Source organism: Cavia porcellus, unplaced genomic scaffold (genome assembly GCF_034190915.1).
Source record: "Cavia porcellus strain 051 isolate PalLab524CR breed Dunkin Hartley unplaced genomic scaffold, mCavPor4.1 scaffold_16, whole genome shotgun sequence".
Taxonomy (NCBI): Eukaryota; Metazoa; Chordata; class Mammalia; order Rodentia; family Caviidae; genus Cavia; species Cavia porcellus.
In genome coordinates this window covers 67,869,774-67,889,267 of record NW_026947499.1, presented here as the reverse complement: position 1 = coordinate 67,889,267, position 19,494 = coordinate 67,869,774, and the positions used below count along the sequence as shown (strand labels likewise).

Here is a 19,494-nt window from a genome sequence, read left to right as displayed (position 1 = left end):
TAGCTGAGAAAGATGAATTCTAGTTGGCGTGCTGTAACTAAATTCTACTCAATTTTGTGTCTTGTAACTTGAATTTTCTGCAGTATAGTTTGGAGAATGTGCTCCTATCATATTATTAATATGCTGCAAACTTTCAAGTAAAAATAATTGCCAGTGTAACCTTTATTTTAAAACTGGGAAGCTCTTTAGGGGGAATTTGTGAACAGACTGTTAGTAGTAGAATGGAGACCCCAGACACTGTAGCCAAACACATTGGATATCTGCATTGGGTGTTTTCAGTACAGGTTTTCTGAGGGTGTCCTTGGAGATATATATATTTTTTTCAAATAATGGAGTTTTCATGGAAGCATGGGTGTTGAAATTATTCCTTAAAAGTATATTGGTTTTGTAAAACTAGTTCCTGAAAAAGACAGCTGTCTAAGAGAAAAATAATATTTTCATGAAATGTATTGTGATAAAATGTGATAAAAATAGAAATATTGCAAAGTGATTATTCAGATAAATATGACTTTCTGCCCACATTTGGCCTAAGTAAGCATCACTTGTCTTATGATTACAAACATCTAATACAATTTAAGATACATATTTAAGATTTTGAAACACATTGAATACTAACATGTATTCCTTAAAACTTCAAATATTAATTTATGAAAAAACAACAGATTTCATTAGTTAATTTCATATTCATCTCTAAGGAAAGAATCCTCTAAGATCAAGGAATGCTGATAATCTTTATGTTTTAAAAGATATAGAGCTTATCTTTCAAGGTCATGTTTTTAGAAACTGATACAATCGTTGGAGATTGGTATCACTGCATATTTTGTTTATAAAAACCACAAATATACTTTTTAAAGTCTTCAATTTGACATTTTATTTTATTCTTTATTTCCAGAGGCCAACCAATTGAAATTTGATGTGAGAATACTTGACTTAGAACAAAGTTCTCAAAAAGTCAGAAAGTTTGAAAAATTTTTTTCTATTTGTGTACCAGATGTGGTAACATAATGACTTGTAAATGGGAATAGTGTGGTAAAATTTACCAAGAATCATCTTGTGAAGTGACTGAACTGTAGTTAATTGAAGCAAAGTGAATTCTGCTTCAGATTTAAACTAAAGAAAATTTAACACGTGAATGTTAACCAAGTTGTAGTTTCAAGTGTGTATTTTAGAAAGCTCTAAGTAGGTAGTGTGCCACAGTCGAGCATTTAAAACCCCAAGGACTTCGTGAGAGAAGAGGGAACTAGAATTAGTCATTTTAGAAGTTAGGAATATATAAGTTGAGTGGATCCATAGATAATTATCTGGTAACTGTAACAACGATTTAGACTACTTTTGAATGATAGGTGAGTTCTGATGAGTCTTAAAGCCGTTGTAGTTCCTGTAACATTTTTTTCTCTTTCTCATCTATTTTGTTTGATTTACAGATCATGGAATCCTCTGGCACACCTTCAGTTACCCTAATAGTTGGCAGTGGTCTTTCTTGCCTGGCCTTGATCACCCTAGCAGTTGTCTATGCAGCACTGTGGAGGTATGTGATCAGTTGATAGGCTTGGAACACTCAGTTGTTCAGAGTTGAAGCAAGGAATATGAGAACCATTGTGCATCTCCTGTCTCCTTAATTTGCTGAAAATAGTACTTTTACAACTGTTTTAATTGCTGTGATTCAGCTGTAATCAATGATGTATATTTACTTGATTTTGCTTTCTGCGTTTGTTTGTGGCACACACAGACATGTGTACACACACAGATGCATACACTTCTTTCCAGTTCAAATAGTGATAGCCTGTAACAACTTGCTTGCCTGTACACATGGTGCTCTAACTGCAACTTCAGTGGATATGTGGTTTCTATTTATCTCAGTTGCTCTTGAACCTGAGAGTATAACTGGTATGGTCAAATTAATTTTCCCTTCATAGAAATATGATTTTACTTTCTTGAGTTTTACAGCATGTCCTGGACAGTGAATAGAGCTTTCTCTAATAATCACTCACTAACAGGCAACCACAGAGCTCTAGAAAAGGTCTCTTGGTGTGGTATAATAAGTCAGATTTTGAAAAAATGGTTAGAAGTCATAAAATTATATAAACAGATGGAAATGTTAGAAAAATGTTATTCTATAATATTTGAAATTGCATGTTTCTTATTGTATAAAATATAATATCTCTCTAATTAATTTCTCCCGTATTTTGTATTATACTAATAGGACCTGAGAGGTTTTTTATATTCATTCACATATTGACCATGAATATATATATATATATATATATATATATATATATATATATATATATATCTGGCCCAACTCTGTGTTGGATTTTATACTTTTAATTGTTACATCATTTTATATTCATTTTGACTTTTAGAAATGGTCTAAAATGCAGATAGATAAGTATTTATTTCTCTTGACTATTAAACAACAAAAGTAGATGTTCTTACATAAAAGAACTTCCAGCCTCCATTTTTTAATTAAGGTATTTAAAATCAGTTGAAAAATAAAAATTAATTATAATTTAATGAGTGAAGGCCATTTAATTTAACATCTTTCAGAACAAAATATTGTTCTCCATGAGTCTTACTCTTTTGAGGACAAGAATTAACTTTCAAGAATTTTTGGTGCTTCACACAAAAATAAAATATACTCCCATTTGGCCCATTATCATAGCAGAAGCCTAATATCCATATGAAGGAATTATCTAGTGGTGAAAAATACAAAACTGGGACAATCTTGACAAAATGTGGCCAATTCTGGGAAATGAAATGAGCTCAATTTCACTGTAGCATCTCAGAGAACAGAATCCTGGGCCCATGGCTGTCAAATAGGCATTGTCTTATAAGGACAAGAAGAAAGAACAAGTGAGGAAGAAGACAACTGTCTGTCCCCAAATTGCCTGAGTGTCACTTCTTTCAGTAGTTAAGGGACAAGATGCTAGATAATCACAGTAACATCATAATTCATACCTACCAACTATCTAGAATTAAATTCTATTTCTTAGCACTTAATGAGTTAAGTACTAATTCCACTTTCTCTTTATCCCTTAATGCATAAGAATAACACTAGGATAAACACTGTCAGTAAAAATATATTTAAAATGAATTATAAAATATTGGATTATTTATACCGCAATAAAACTTCCCTTAACTCAGAAAATATAGCAAAAGCAATAATCAGTGATTTCTTAAGAATTAATAAAACATCTCAAAGTGTCTATGAAAACTTTGAGAATTATAAAATAGGGTATGCAACAATAACACAAAGTTGAATTCCTAAGAATTAAGAGTTCATCAACAGAACTGAATAGTTACAGTTTGAAAGAAGTGTGAAGACTCACGAATTACGAAGTAGACCTTGTAGCATGATGAATTAAAAACTTCATAAACACCAAATTTACCCTGTAACATTACTGTATGGTAATAAGGATGTTAGGGTTCTTCTGCCTTTTTTCTTAATTAAAATGCTTCGACATTTTGACTGTCTAATGATTTCTTTATACCTCATATGATATTTTGAAATTTTTGAATGTCCCATCAGAAATGTTCCCTCCAAATTTAATAGGAGTCTAACAGTGTAGCTCAGTAGTAGAGCATTTGCCTTGATGGACAAAGGCCCTGAGTTCAATCCCCAAAACTATGAAGAAAAAGATGAACAAAAATTAATATGCTGAGTTATGTTCTTTCCATCTATAGGTATATTCTTCGAAGTTACACTGTTGCATCAACAAGCAATTGAGCAAATCCTTTTAATTAGTGATTGATATGAAGCATCCAAAAATGTAGTTTAACACATTAAATGTTATGTAAAATACTGAGTGTTGATATGTTTCATAGCAATTTTAGGTCAACAGCGTGACTCATAATGGAAACATCTAGACTCATGTGTTTAGTTCTGGTTTCTTACTACCCTAATTTTTTATTTTTTAGAAATAAAAAATATCATTTGAAATCATATTCATAATGTGTGCCTATACTGTCATGAAAATCATTAATATCATATAATGGGTTAAAATTATAGCTCTCTTAAGCTTTTTGTTATATCCTCGTATACAAAAGAAGGAACAGCTTCATATTTGATGTCTTTAGCATCTCGGCATGTGCTTTGTTGTACTTTTAGCCACTTGTGGTACAGAGACAAGATTTAGCAACAATTAAAGCCACTTTGTGCTGAGAATTGACCTAGGTTAGTCTCATGTGGTTTTGTTCTGTGAAGACAAGAGCATTATTTTATAAAATCTTTTTGTGGTATTTTGGTGTGACTTTGGTGTTTTGCTTTCATTTCTCAAATGTGTAATGGAATGTGGGGTTTCTACATAAACATTTTTGAAAGACAGGGTGTGAGAGACAGAGAGCTCTAATAGATTTTATCTCTCAAAGAGCACCTCCACATCTTGGGCACCCTTGTCCAGCACTGCAGAGGAAAACCCATACCTGCTGTGGAATGGAATTCCCTGTTATAATACAAATTGAACAGGTTGAAACACACAGCAAGTATAAAGTTGCCTTTTAGTTACTGTTAGTGATTTACCACAGGGTACAATAAAACAAAATAGCTGTTACCTTTTCAGGGTAATCAGCTGGTGAAACATTTGATTCTGAAAAGTTTTTGCTATGGGATACATTCTTGATACACTTAACAATCACATGCCCCAGGTAATGTTCTAGGCTAACGGTAAATTACCATTTGTGAAATAGATTCATTTGCAGAGATAAAGAATTATTTTCTTTCTTTTTCTCATCTTTTCTTTCTTGAACAAAGGGATAGTTATTTGGGCAAATAAATAACATACTGTGTGAAAATGCTAGAGTGGTTGAAAGGCTTCATAGTTTCATCAGAGTAAGCATCTTGTTAGAAAAGTGATACTTCAGAATATTTGGATTCTTTTGATTCTCAGTTCTTATTGGTTGGTATATATGGTAATGCTTAAGATAATGCTCATTAACAAATGTATGTATGAAGGTAATTTAATTTATGTATGAATTTTATATTTCTATACAATAACTGCATCGGGGCCATAGATGTGCAATTTAGACCATGTCAGAAATTCCATATTCTTCACACTAATGTCTAAGAAAAAAATAAATGTAAAAATCTCCTGCATATTTCATACACTAAAAATAAAAATTTCTCTAAGAAAAATATTTATGAAAACAATTTTTATGTGTTTACTTCTTTAAAGGTTGCTTTTAGTGCTTTTGCTGGATTAATTTTCTCAAGGGCACAATGTAGAATGTTTCGACATTTTGTTGAATTTTGAAGCTGGACATTCTTTCTTTCTCTGGCTAGGTACATACGCTCAGAGAGATCCATAATTCTAATTAACTTCTGCCTGTCTATCATCTCATCCAACATCCTCATACTGGTTGGACAGACCCAGACACATAATAAGGTATGACTGTTAATTTCCTTCTGATTCTCTCTACACGTTTATATTTTGACATACTCGGCTATTGATAGTCTAACGATTATTTTAGATAACTTCTTATAAAATTTTACGCTGTTTTATTGGTTTCCTAATAAAAGTATTGCCTTTGAGAAGCAATCTTTCCTTGGCTTAATTTTCTACATATTAGAGATTTTATACTGGGAAACATATATGTTATTTAACATTACACCAAAGCTTTATAAGTCAAAAGCCTTGAGACTTCAAAAGCACAGATTTTGACAATACCAGTTTTGACAATATCCAACTGCAATCAAATAGAGGACCTGTGTTTTGGTCCATTTTAAAATATTGGGTCCTAAAAGGCAACTATAAATGACTTACAAGTAGTATAGCGCTTTGAAAATATACTCTCCCAAAATATTTATAGCAATAATCAGAGAGAGTATTAGGTAGAATTAGTTTTCCTAGACTTTATCTTTCATACTTCTTACTTGACCAAAAAGCATTTTGATCAGCTAACATTAGAGTTAACTTCATAGACACTTTTTAACAGAATATAATGGCAATATGTACTATTTACTTCAGTGTATAGTACTGACTGCTTTATATGAGTTCAATGGCTATTTTTTTCTGAATATATCTGACTTTACTGAGCAATTCTGAAATACATTTGAAGAAACTCATAATAACAATGTCAGTTAACCTACTTCAGCTTCAAAGGGTATATGTCAAACACAACTCTGAAAACTTATTTTATAGCTGTTCTTTTTTCAAATTTTAATTTCCAGCTAAAGCCAGTATTTGGACATTTTTCCCATAACCTAAAACAACAACAACAACAACAAAAAATGCACCTTTCAGTAGGTTCTTGTAGTTTTCATAGGACGTGTATCAAGATGGACAGTGGATAGTCTGTTTATTTTGAAACCTATATTCCTAAGACTGGTGATTCTCACCCAAAAAGATCTGATTCTGAATCTGATGTGCTTAGGATACCACCTAGGTGAATCTGATTAAGGTTTCTTTTTGGAACACAGTGCTCTAGGCTGCAAGAGAGCTGAAGAGCAAAGGTATTAATGTTTAAGGACAAAATAAAATCAATACAAGAAAGGTAAAAGTAAAAAGTATTTCATGTGTTTGAATGCCTTTTTTTCTCCATTTCTTCCTGGGTCTTCTTAGAGAAAGAGATGAAAGAAATATTCTGTTAAGATGTAGTGTGTAGTTCACGTACACGGCATGGCCATTTAACACAAATTTTAAAAAGCAAGAGATGGTAAAAGAGAAAAGAGAGGGAGAAAGAATGGTGAGGGGTGTCCATTGTAACGGGGGGAGGACACAGAACGTATACAAAATTCAGATAAAGAAATGAGCACAAGCATGAGAAGAAAAAGAAAAAGAAAGAAGTGAGGGGGAAGGGCATAGAGATAAAGAAGAGAAGCCTGTAAGTCCTAAAGAATTACAGTTACTCATGCTTCGACTTCCGGGTTTCCACTTTGGGTTTTCATTGGAGCAGGCTCCAGATTCTTCAGAAATGCTCCTTTTACTTGGTTATTTTGGAGTTCTTCAGCTCATTGCCCTTGAATGACTATTCAGAGAAGGAGATCTTCCTTCTGAAGCTGGATTATATACTGAGTCTGTGGGTCAGAGAAAAAAAAAATCAAACTACTGGCACCTTAGCCCATACTTCAGGTTTTCCCTATGAAGTCTCCCCTGTCTGTCACTGTTTCCACTTCCAGCACTTTCAAGTTACATCTCTCACTAGACTATAGAAAACTGCATGCTCTTCAGTAGGAAATAAGCTCGAAAACTGTCGCCCTCTTAACAAGTTTTGAGCCAAGTAGTAGAGTAGAATTTCTCGCACAGTCTACTAAAATGATTATGATTATCGTCTAACTACAGCAATGAGTGAAAAATAGAAATGCAAACCAGATATGTAGTTTAATTTTTAAAGTAGCTACCTTTGCAAATCAAAAGAAATGGATGACTTTAAATATATTGTATTTCACTCAGTATGGCTATAATATTACAGCTTAAACATAGCATTAATATAAAATTATGAATGTAATATCTTGCAGTTGTGTTTAAGTCTTCAGTGCATATTTTATTCTCACAGCACTTTCATTTGCACCACCTGCATTTCAGGTGCTCAGGGGCTACCTGGCGGTAGTAATCACCACATCACTTAACTCTAAATGGAATCAATATTCGGAAATCAAATAGTCTCAATTACATTTGGCCTGCCCATTTGGGCCTTTACTGGCTTTGATATCCTCAGTTTTTCATAAAAATGTCCTTTTGATAGTATCTTCAAATATTATGACTATCACAAGCAAGCTAAGACAAGCCTAGCTTTACTTTTCATTTCGGATTGTGAGGGACGACTGCTTTGTGGTTTTTTTCAAAGGAGAAATTAGTGTGGTTTGCTTTCTCCCCAGGTCTCTAACTACACGATAGATTCCATGTGGCTTTAGAATGATAGTGGTTCTGTTCCAGATGACTGATAAATGTTGATGTGAATGATTGATGCTTCTGGGGAGGAATTAGTGATCAGTAATGATGATTAGGTGATTTTCTTTTATCCAATATTAACTTTGCTTTAATACTCTGCATAGATATCACAGATTAGAACAGTTTGTATTAGAATGACTTCAGAGGTAAAATAGAAAAGGCCGAATTTTATTCTGAGTCATTGTCAAGAATACCAAGATTTTCACTGGAATAATTGTATATATTTTTGTATAATATGCTTTAAATTGAATTAAACTGGTCCTATTTGGTTATATATGATAGTTAAGTTTGTAAAAAGTCATATATGTTTTACTTTAGCTGAGATTTTTAAAATTCCAAAATGAAAATGCCTATCATTTACACGGATGTATAATGCTTTATAAATACTAAGAAAGTATTTTTAAAAAGATAAAAATATTGATTGATGGGTGCAGTATTTTATTTGGGTTGCAGGTAGCAATTCTTCAGTGCCATGGGTATTTTGAAATTGATCTGATTCTTATCTTTGACTTACCCAGTAAGTGTTGATTGATGCTTTAGTATTCCCAATTTCCAAGTGGAAATTGTAAGTCTTTGAGAGAAATTCTTAAACAAATTGTTTAGTACTGTCTCTGAGGGTTGGCATGACTAGTTTGTAGAAAAATAGGTATTTGATGGTGATGTCTAGAATAGTTTTGAAGTGTCACACTAGTCGTTTTCTGAATTACTTGTTGCAGTATAATTGACCTGATCATTTTACTAGTGAGATGATATCAGTTATCAGTAATATCTCTGCTTCCTTTAGAATTGAGGTAGAAACAAACCTCCATAATCTATTGTTTAAAATATCTGTGTATTGAAATCCTTAATCAGTAGATTCAATTGCTGTCAGCAAAGAATCAAAGGTAATTTTAAAGCTTTTTAAAATGCTGCTATAAAATTAGTTACAACTCACATCATTATAGTTTGAACTTTCCCATAAAGCAAATTTGCCCTTTGCTGTCTTTATGTATTTTTAAGTTTAACCAGGATGTTCATATACCAGTGAAATTTATTTGGAAAAGTATTTTCTCCATACCTTAGTGTATTGGATATTTTTTTCAAGTGTTGTATATAATATTTGTAGAAAGCAAAAATTATTTCAGATATAGGTAGTTAAATTCTGAAAGTAGTTTTTTCTGTCAAAAAATGCATTTTTGCTTCTTTTCAAAAGACTTTAAGGTGACTTATTATACCAAAGATCTCAAAGCACTCATTTTAACTCATGGAGGTTGAATTTGGTAAAGTTCTTTTTGTTGCTGTTTGGTTAGATAACGATGGAAACCCCAGAGCTTCAAAGTGCTGAACTATCTGCTCTCTAACTTCATTATTGTATCATAATGAATGCAAATCTAAGTGAAAATTTTATTACATCCACATACTTATTAGATAAATAGTCATTAGCAAATCAGAAATAAAACCTGTTGTATAAGTTCAGTGAAAGCCTCAGTCCCTGTCCTCGTGGGTACTTTGATATACCCTACACATGACACTCCCTGGCGTGGACATGGCAACACTCTAGAAGCAGGTCCTGTGTCCTTGAGTCAGCAACTGTCAGTCAGATTTCCTCTTATTCCAGTGCCCCACCACAGAGGATGGAGGGTCAATCTGTGGATCCTGTCTCTTTTTCAATGGCATGAGCTAGTCTCTATATACGACATACTCTTATTTTCACCAAAGGAAACATATGAATATGTCAATCAGAATGCCTAATCAGACATGATGCATCAATAAAAACCAATTTCTTACACTCAGTTTGAGAGGTGTTGATTGTATATAGATGCACCTAGATCTAAAGAACTTGTTTTTGGTGCCTCTGATGTAGGGGCCTTAGGGAAATAGTGCCCAGGGAACCATCACGGTCTGTGCATACCTGGATCACTCTTTCAGTTAAAGTTTAAACTACTTGCTAATAATATAGAGTACTGTATTAAAACACCAAAGCGTTTTAAACTGAACTAGACATCTAACAAGCACAAGAAATTAAAATTTTGAGAAATAGTTGAAGGCAAGAGGACAAAATTAAATATCAGTTTCAGTTTTAGAAGATCTAAAGGTCAAGCAAAAGCCCTCATTGACAGACACAGGGAAGCTTCTAAATTATTTCAAATTGGCAAGCATTCCCTTTATAATATTTAGAAAAAATTATCCTCTGATTCTTCATGTATGTAGTGTCAAATGATATGAGATATGAATCTTATTTCAATCTTGCACAAGATACAGAACTTCTCATCTTTTTAAAAGTCACATACTCTATAAAATTATCTTATTTCATCCTTTGCTTATTTACTCTTTATTAAGATTTCATTACATTTTCATTCTATGGTTTATAAAGAGACAGTTGGAGAAGACGGGGCAAATTAGAGGTCTATACTCATTCTCAGGAAAGAAGTTTTCATTTTGTTAGAACTACTGGTTTTTACAAAATCTCAAATCCATACACCTTTAACTGGATCAAGAACTCACTGGTCACCTAATTCTCCTATGACTTTCTTTTACATAGATCTGACTTCTGCACACATTCACTTACAGTGAGCCCGGCTCTTGACTACCTGTGTTTTCAGCTTCTGAGAAGGAATAGTGAACAAGGTCTTTTTAGCTGAGTGCCCTGTCCCCTGTTGTGTCCTCCAAAGCTGATGTTCCTGGCCCCTTACAGGAAGCGTTGTCTGTGTTTCCCTGGGGTGTGTCAGTGTCTAGGAGAATGGTTAAGACCATCGTAAGCTGTGTAGACCTAACCATGCTAAATATGCTAGTGTTCTTAACTATGTGAGCTAGAGCATGATATACAATGACTCCAGACCTTAGCTTCTTGCCAAGGTTATGAAACAGCACCTATGGAGTACTGAGCCCAGACCCTAGTACTTCATAAGTAATCCTTAAATGTTAGCTGTGATCATGCCAATGATTAGAATAACTCTCAGATATGCATATCTGTTTCTGCCCTTTTCTGAGCTTTGTATTTTTTCTTGTCCAGTTTTGTACTCACACTCTATTCATTTGTGTCCCCATCCTGCCCCAACACATTTTGTAAACATTGAAAGCCTTTTTTGTAGTCGTCCATCCAGCTACATACCCTAGAACTTTGAGTGTTAGCTGTGATTTCTCCTTCTAGTAAGTCTAATAAATCATTTACCTGTGCTAGTTCAAACCCTCAAGTATTTTCAAATCTAGCTTCCTGCCTCTGTCTTGGACTGATAAGCTTTTCAACTTTCACTCTAGTATCATCAAACCCATCCTCTATCCTGTAGCTTAAGCAATGGAACTGAAATTCAAACCTTACCACTTCATTTCCCTGAGTATACATTCACTGTTGTGTCATCTCCTACAGAAACAATTTCCAAAATATGCTCAGACATAAATGGAGGGACTTGTTTTAATGTGTGGAGATTTATATTCACTTCTTTTTTTGCAGTAACATATTGAAACTCAGGAAAAAATTTTACCTGGGAGAAAATTCTAATCGCTTATAAAACTTGAGAAAACACTGATGTTAAACACAACCATTCTGACCTCTCAATTTATTTTACTGACTTCTTATTTTATTTCACCTGCAACACTAAAGTGCTAACAGTTCATCAGAAGCAATTGAAGGCCCTTGTTCCGTGTTATACTTTATCTTGGGGCATCTCCATGACCACACTGTCTCACTCTTCCCAAGTCTTCATTTTGTTTTTGTGTGTTCTCTGACCCTTGTTCCAGGACCCAGAAATCTCAGTGTATACTAACTAATATTATACTACCTACTCTCAACAAGCCTTTCCCCTTCTTAGATCAGGGCTGGGATATGCTCATTGTCAAGGTCATTGCCAGGTACAGTGAGCATATAATAAATATGCATTGAATAAACAAGTAAGTGAATGTATTTCAGTCCGGTGTGTGGACCTATGAAGCCAAAAAGCCATAATTAGTTTTACAAGGAAGTAAAGTCTCCCTTTGTAGACAAGATCTCAGATAATATGGTGATAAAGACAATTCCCTGGGGTCTGTTTGAAGCTGGAAGAGATTGATGACATGCTATCATAGGGATCTGGCTCCTGAATTTTAGTTAAAAAGCTCCTCACACGAAACAACTATGAATCCTTTTACTTGATAAGTCATGTAAAATAATGTTTATAACCTTTGAAGGAAATGTGCTCATTGATAACAAGGCATATCCTGCCAAGGATGTCCAACACGTGTGTTTATTATTTCTCCAGTACATGTGCAATCCTAATGGCGGAAGATAAAGCCTCTTATTTAGATTTATTAAAATGTAATTTGTTGACTGGCTGTGATGTTTGTAAAAGGATTTGAATGTAATAAGCTTATGTGTGATTAATTTGAGTCCATTTTGAAGTCTCTTACTAATTCTGCTGGGATGATTCTAGGTTTCCCAATATTTTTTTCAAACCAAGGAATAAAAAATGTTTGGTGACTTTAGCTTCTCAGTGTCCCAGGCTCCCAGAACAGAAGGATTATTTTGTCCTGTTGGTGTGGCATTAGTGAAGTGGAAGCCAGTGGGATGGCAGAGACTATCTAGTTCCATTGTAACCTCCTAATCTTTCGTTTAAACACTTGCAGTTTTGTGCAGCAAGAGCCAGCTGCCACATTATAGGAGTCAGCGTTAAAATAGTACAAAAGATCCATTGGAAAGATGGGGTCAAGGCAAGCAAAGGAGATGGAAGGAGAATTACCGGACAGTAAAGAGCTCCTGATACAGATAGGTGTCAGAAGCCTCATCACCGTGAGGGTCAAGGAAGCCTGCGAGGGCATTCAGTGAGTGTCCTCAATTCCTACTTCAAAGCTAGGCAGTACTCCCAAAGTGCATATTCACTCAGCAGGGCAAGAGGGCAGCACAAGTCTCAGCCCAGGGTGCAGGCACCGGCTTTGGAGAGTACTGGGCCTCCTCCCATTGCCTTCTGTTCATTTATTCCTTTGGAATTGTAAAAGTGTCCTTTGATGATGTAAAGTACTCCATAGCTAAACCTCTATCCCTTTTTCTCTGGCTTCACATCTGACCTTTAGGACTTCCAAAGTGGTTTACCATAATGTCCCTAACACTTTGGCTTGTTTGTGTGAGCCCATCCTCTATATTGCTGAGAGAAAAGTCTTAACTTCAAAGAAAAAAACAAACACTAATGTTTATCTTTCTCTTCTTAAAAATGTACAACAGATCTATAAGGCCCACCAGCTGAACTCCACATTCTCAGCATCTTCACATTCAGGGATGCCTCTGGGATAGAAATTGACTTTGTGGGGAATAAAAAAGGCACTCCTTCTAGGGAGATGAGTTATATAAATAAGCTCTCTCCAGGCTGGCACAGCCTCTGGCGGGATTTCTGATTTAGCAGTAAGAGCTGGGCTGCAGCTCCCCTCTCCTCTCCCTGCACAGGGCCATTTCTCTGCTCTCCAGGGCATCCTGTGTCCACAGGGCTGCCTGTGCCTCTGTGAGTCTGCACTTGCTTTTAACTTTACTTGAAAAATGTCTCCCACACGTTAGGAGGTGGTTTATGCAAGTCATCTTACTGAAGCTCTGTAAACACTCCTTTTTGCTTCCATAGCACAGTGTACAGTGTAACTCTACTTTTAGCAACCGTCACATGCTTTTATAAGTGTTCAGTTACTCATCAACCTTGACCACCATGATTCTCAAGAGTGCTCTTTTTTCTGTTTCTGTAATATAAAATGCTTGTATTGGTTGTATGTACGTTTTGTGCATATTTGCATGAATGAATGAAGTTATACTCTATTAAATGAGGGATAAAATACCAGCAGTATAGCCTTATCTACACTGAGGCCCTTGCTAAGAAGAACTATGACCCATATTTTTTTGGCTGTTACTATTAAAATTCTCATATGATGAGACATGAGAGCTGTGGAAAACACTGAAGATTTGCTGTATATTTGTAAGACCCAACTTTGATGAGAGGTGGTAGATTAAATCAGATTTTATCTTGTGTGGGATACCTGAAAGAGAATTTGAGGAGCTGAATGGCTCTCTAGGAATCTTACAGAAAGGTTGATGATTACATTTTTCTCTCCTGGAATCAAACCAGTAGTGAAATTATAAGCTTCACTCTATGTACAATTTTTCTCCTTTTGCTTCTAAATACCTAATATGAACTGTTCAGAAATTTAGCTAATGTCAACAAGTTAATCTTGTTATAGTACAGTTGGTAATGTTTATGACAATTACTACATTGCAAAATATTGAAGATTAAATAAAGCATAGAAAATTAATTTTAATACAAAAATATTCTCACAAAAAAGGAAAAACCCTTGAGATAAGATTATAACAGAGTTTTCAGTGACCCATTGTTATAATTTTGAGACAAAACTTCCCAGAGTCAACTCATAGGGAAAAGGGTAGAGTTTAGTTTACTGTGAAAGACCTTTTGGCTAAGGCAAAATCTGTCCCAATAGGTGACTGAGATGGTGTGGAGAGTAAAGGAGCAAACCCCTTTTATAGTTACTCCTGAATTTATTTGAGACAGTGACAAGCTTTTAGGGTAAAGGGCAATATTATAACTAGCCTACATTTTGCATGCCATACAATCTCTGTTGAATCTACTCAGCTCTGCTCTTGTAGATCTGAAACAGACCCATACATAAAAGAATGGATGGCTAGATTTGGACTGGGACATTTACCAGCCTTAGGCAATTTTGAGTTTTTGAGAAGTATTAATATATATACAAACCAAAGAACTACAGTGTAAATTGAAACCAGCCTATTTTTAGATTGATGTTTTTATGTAAGCCTGACCTCCAGTTTTAAAATGTCTACTCAACATGTAGCCTGCAGAAGTAGAACAGAGGACCATTGGCAATGTGAGAAAAGGCTTCTGCAGGGATGAAAAAAGGTACAAAGCACTGTGAATTCCTTCTTTGGAGCAAGAACTAAACACAGAGTTTCTTTACGGATGGGGTCTGTTGATGGCCAGTACATGAAAATATGAAATAAAACATGAATGAAATCACAACCAAGGTGGGCATTTTATAAATTGAAGAGGTAGAAAGTATCTAAAAAAAAATGGCCAATCCATGAGACAACCAATCCAGCTAACTTTATAGAAGAAAACTTTCTCAAGTACACCAGTAAGTGTTAAGGTCTTCCCTAGAGAAAGTCTGTCATCTGACAATTCCGGGCAAGAAAGTAACATCTGAAACAGAAAATACAAAGGGAAAGTCTAGCTAATTCCCCATTAACTTCTCTCATACACAGTCCTCTTTTTATTCCTTGTCTTTCCTATAACCTACATGTTGTGTGTTATTATGTGTATTATATCATAAGCCCTGCTGCAGCAAACCTTAGAACTGAAGACCAAACACTAATGCCTGTAATCATAAAAAATAAGCACAAGTGAAGATTAAAGTCTGTTTTTGCCTTCTTTTGTAATAGCTAGTCAGTGTATTTTAAATCACATGCCTTGAAGAAAGACGTAAGTACATGATTGAGTTGTCTAGGTCTTAGCTATAAAGTTTAAGATGTATGAGATTCAAAGTAATGAATTACAATATTTACAGTTATTCTAGTCTGCTAGTGAACTGAATCACAGGTTAGGGTTTCAGCTATAATAGAAAGAAAAAATGATTAGCTTGAACAGTAGAAACCCAAACAGAATTTTGATTCATTAATTTTCATGATGAGTATCTGTGTAAAGTATTGTAATACTGACTATAATGCACATAGTTTTTATGTATCTCCATAGATGTACCTCTGGTAGACAACACCACAGCAATATATACACAATTAAGACTGCAGAGGGCTTTGAATGAATTTGATTGGTATCTATTTAACCATCCTATTGCCAACTAAATTGTTTGTATTTTCCTAATGGATAATAATGTTTATTGTTATTATGAAATACAAATTAGTTCTACTTTTCTGCTTTTCTTTTTCATACACTTTGCTTGTTTTCTTTTAACTTGAAATAAGAACAATTCATCTGCTTGGAAACTTAACCTTGAAAATAAAACTGAAAAGAGAATTCCTATGTACCTAAGAAAATTGCTATTTATAGCAATGAACATGATCATCGGTATTTATTACCTATTGCTGCCTTAAGGCTGTCTGGCTTTACAAAGACACCTCTGTACCCTGCACTTTCAGCGTTCTGCACTTGAGGAGTGTGAGCTCCCAGGTAGTTCCGGGCTGCCTTGAGCTGTCAGAGCCACAGCAGTTGAAGGCATAGCCGGGAAGTCCCAGGTGCAGAGGACCTTTCACTTCTGCTGACTGAGGGGCTTTACACGCTGCAACTTTCTAGTCTCATGTCGTTTGTCAAGTTACTCAGCCTAGCTGCACCATCTAGTGATCTTTTAAAGCTGTAAGTCAGGTCATGACCCAGGTCTACTCGAAGCCCTTCAGTGAAAATAAGTGAAGCCTGCGGTATCCACATTGAAATGCAAAACCCCTAAAACAGCTCCCAGGCTCCACGGGGACCTGGCTCCGAATCTCCCCCTCGGCACCTCACAGTCATTAGTTTTCCTTTCTTTCACCACATTCCTGTCATTGCTGGCAGTCTCCCCGGGGTGGCTCACAAGCAAGCCTTAGCCAGGTGACCATGTCCCGGGCTTGTGCATAATCATGAACAAAGCCCCTTCCACAGGCTTCCTGTCTGCTTTGTGCTTTGCCTGCTGTCCACTCCTGGGGCTGTCCCATGCACTCGCCCATCTCCACAGCTAACTGCCTTTCCACTTGGTAATTTACGTGTGTCCAGCAGACAATGTAATCTTATCAGGAAAGTTTTCTCTGAAGTCTCAGTTCCCCAAACCAAAACACAATAATGTTTTCCTCCTTACCTTTTCTAAGAACTCGGGATTTCCCCCTTCATTGTTGTTACTTTTTATTTCTATTTAAGTTCAGAAGGGAAAGGTTACTATCTGCTTGATTTGTGCTATTATACTTCCTAGCACTGCATCTGCTACCTGCTACATAACAGGAGCTCATTAAATATTTTTACATGAATGAAGTATCTGTTTTTTCTAATTTAGTGCTGAGGAGATAATATAAGAATCAAGTAAGATTGTACCTAAGGCTGTGACACAATAAGCTTTTCTTTTTGAGGTATAATTAATAAAGTAAAAATTGTATATATTTCAGGTGGTGGTTTTGGGGGTTGTTTTATTTTGTTTTTGTGATACTGGGGATCAGACTCACAACCCTGCACTTGCCAGCCAGGTGCTTACACCACTGCTGACCTAAATCCCCAGCCCTCAGATGGTGTTTTGATGTAAGTATAGCTTGTACAATGGTTGCTACAATTAACAAATCACCACCTGACATCATTGCCACTTTTTTTGTTTGTTTAGGAACATTAAGATTTACTATTTTAGCAAATTTCCAGTATACTATATATTATTGCTATCTATAATTACCATATTATACATTAGCTTTTGAGAACTATTCATCTTATAATTAAATATTGGTGCCCTTTTAATTGAGGTAAAATTTACATGCAGTGAAATGCACAGTGACTAATGTGATGAGTTCTAGTCAACATCTGTCCATAGTATCAAGACCCCAGCAAGGCATGGAACAACATTATTATCACCCCTGAAAGTTCTCACTAGTCTCCTTTGAAGGAGTCCTTACCCTCCATAGGTAATCATCATTCTGATTTCTATCATTTTACCCATTTTATGGATATCATATGAATGGAATATTTCGGTGAAAACATTTTTTTGGGGTTTTACTCAACATTGTTTCTGAGATGCAAGCATATTGTATGTATTAGTAGTCTGTTATTTTTTATTACTGAGTGTTGTTCCAATGTGTGACTGTATCACATTTATTTATCTATCCTCCAAAAGATAAACAATTTTTTGGTTCATTTGTTATTATGAATCCAAGTGTTCAAAATCTCTTACAAAGGTCTAAAGACTTTTCGTTTCTCCTGGGTCAAGACATAGATGTGGACTAAAAGATAGGTTAGAATATTTTAAATTTAAAACAAGTAAACAAAGAGACACACTGCTCACCACATTTTCCCCAATGGTCATATCAGCTTATTACCAGCAGTCTAATAACAGTTCCAGTGTTCCATGTCCTTGCCAAAGTTTTAATTTAAAGTTTCTTAATAGCTAATAAGATTAAGCACTTTTCATATGCTTACAGACCATTTTACATCCACTGCTAAAAAGAGTCCCAAATTTTTACTTATTTTTTTTTACTTGAATTATTTGAATTTGTGTGTGTGTGAGTGTGTGTGTATGAGAGAGAGAGAGAGACAGAATGAGAGAGAATATTTCCTAGGTTTTCTTTTGTTGTATTTCGTGAATGACACCTTTGCTGAGCAGAAGTTTTAAATATTATAAGGTCTCATATGTCATATTTTTATTTTATAGTTTGTGTTTTGTGATTTTTCTATGAAGGATATTTGCTGTTCATCTAGGTTATGTAAATGTTCCTATTTATTATTTCCTATAATAATAATTCCTTTTTGTCTACTCTTTTTATTTTAAATTAAGTTTATGGGTACATTTTAGATATTTGTACCCATGCATAATATATTTTGATTCCTCTTTCTTTCCCAATCCCCCTTTCTTCATTCAAACCGCATTTCCATCTCTATTTACAAAGCTTTGTCTCTATTACCTTGTTTTTGTTTACTTTCCTTCTACTCTTAACATTTATGTAGATTTATGATACATATAAGATTAAATTTTGAATGTAATATAAGATAGAGGTTGGGGTTCATTTTAGTTTTTCTGGGTATACAATTGCTTTGATTGTATATGCTGAAAATTTTTCCTTTCCCACTGAGTTGCTTTGATGCATTTGTAAAATCAAATGACTATGTGTGGGTCTGTATCTGGAATTTCCATCTTCTGTTGTTAATCTGCATGTCCATACATATGTTAATACCACAGTCTCTATTATTTACTGTATTTTTCTAGTATGTCTAGAAACTGGGAGTTCCTAACTTCATTCATATTTTTCAAGATTATTTTGTGTAATGTAGTGCTTTTGTCTAGATGTCTATAATTTAGGTGGGTTGATATATCCCAATAAAGTTAGGATAAGTTTGTCAATTTCAGCAACAAAAAAGCCTATTGCAATTGTGTAGGGATCACATTGAATCTTTAGCTTGATTTAGAAAACTGATATCAATTTTCAACATTCTTATTCATCAAGTGACAATTAGTATGAGTTGACTTCCTGAAATAGAATAATTAATATGTTGTAACCAATTGGATACAGATGGTGAGAAAGAAGGCATGCCACAAATTCCAGTGCTTGAGGGTTCTGTGCGAATGTTCACTGTTAAACTTGAAGAACACTTTAAGAGAAATTCAGAGTCTCTCCAAGAAACAATGAAACTAGGGAAAATACTCTGCTCTAAGCAGTAGAATCTTGATATTGTCCTTCAATCCTTTGATTTCTTTTTTATACTTTGATAGAACTGTGGGGGACCAGCGGCGGCTGAAAAGATAAGTATGAAATATAAATGACCTATATTTTGAGAATGCGGGGAGAGACCCCCCCCCCCGACCCCCTGGGGCGTGGCATCTCCACCCCGGTCAGCGATCTCTCTGTGGAACACGTGGAATGAGGCACATAAGTAGCTTCGGCTTGGGGTGGAACCTAAGGGGGCATTAGGGATGCACAGGT

General features: G+C 35.0%; 1 protein-coding gene across 7 annotated transcripts in view; it reads left to right on the top strand.

The window, feature by feature from the left end:
- Nucleotides 1-19,494, top strand: part of Adgrb3 (adhesion G protein-coupled receptor B3) — a 720,698-nt gene that overhangs the window by 568,322 nt on the left and 132,882 nt on the right. For all 7 annotated transcript variants that reach the window (XM_063227050.1, XM_063227046.1, XM_063227047.1 and 4 more), the window contains 2 exons: nucleotides 1,425-1,528; nucleotides 5,279-5,381. In XM_063227050.1, coding sequence (XP_063083120.1) covers nucleotides 1,425-1,528; nucleotides 5,279-5,381 — 207 coding nt within the window. The remainder of the gene's footprint in view (nucleotides 1-1,424; nucleotides 1,529-5,278; nucleotides 5,382-19,494) is intronic.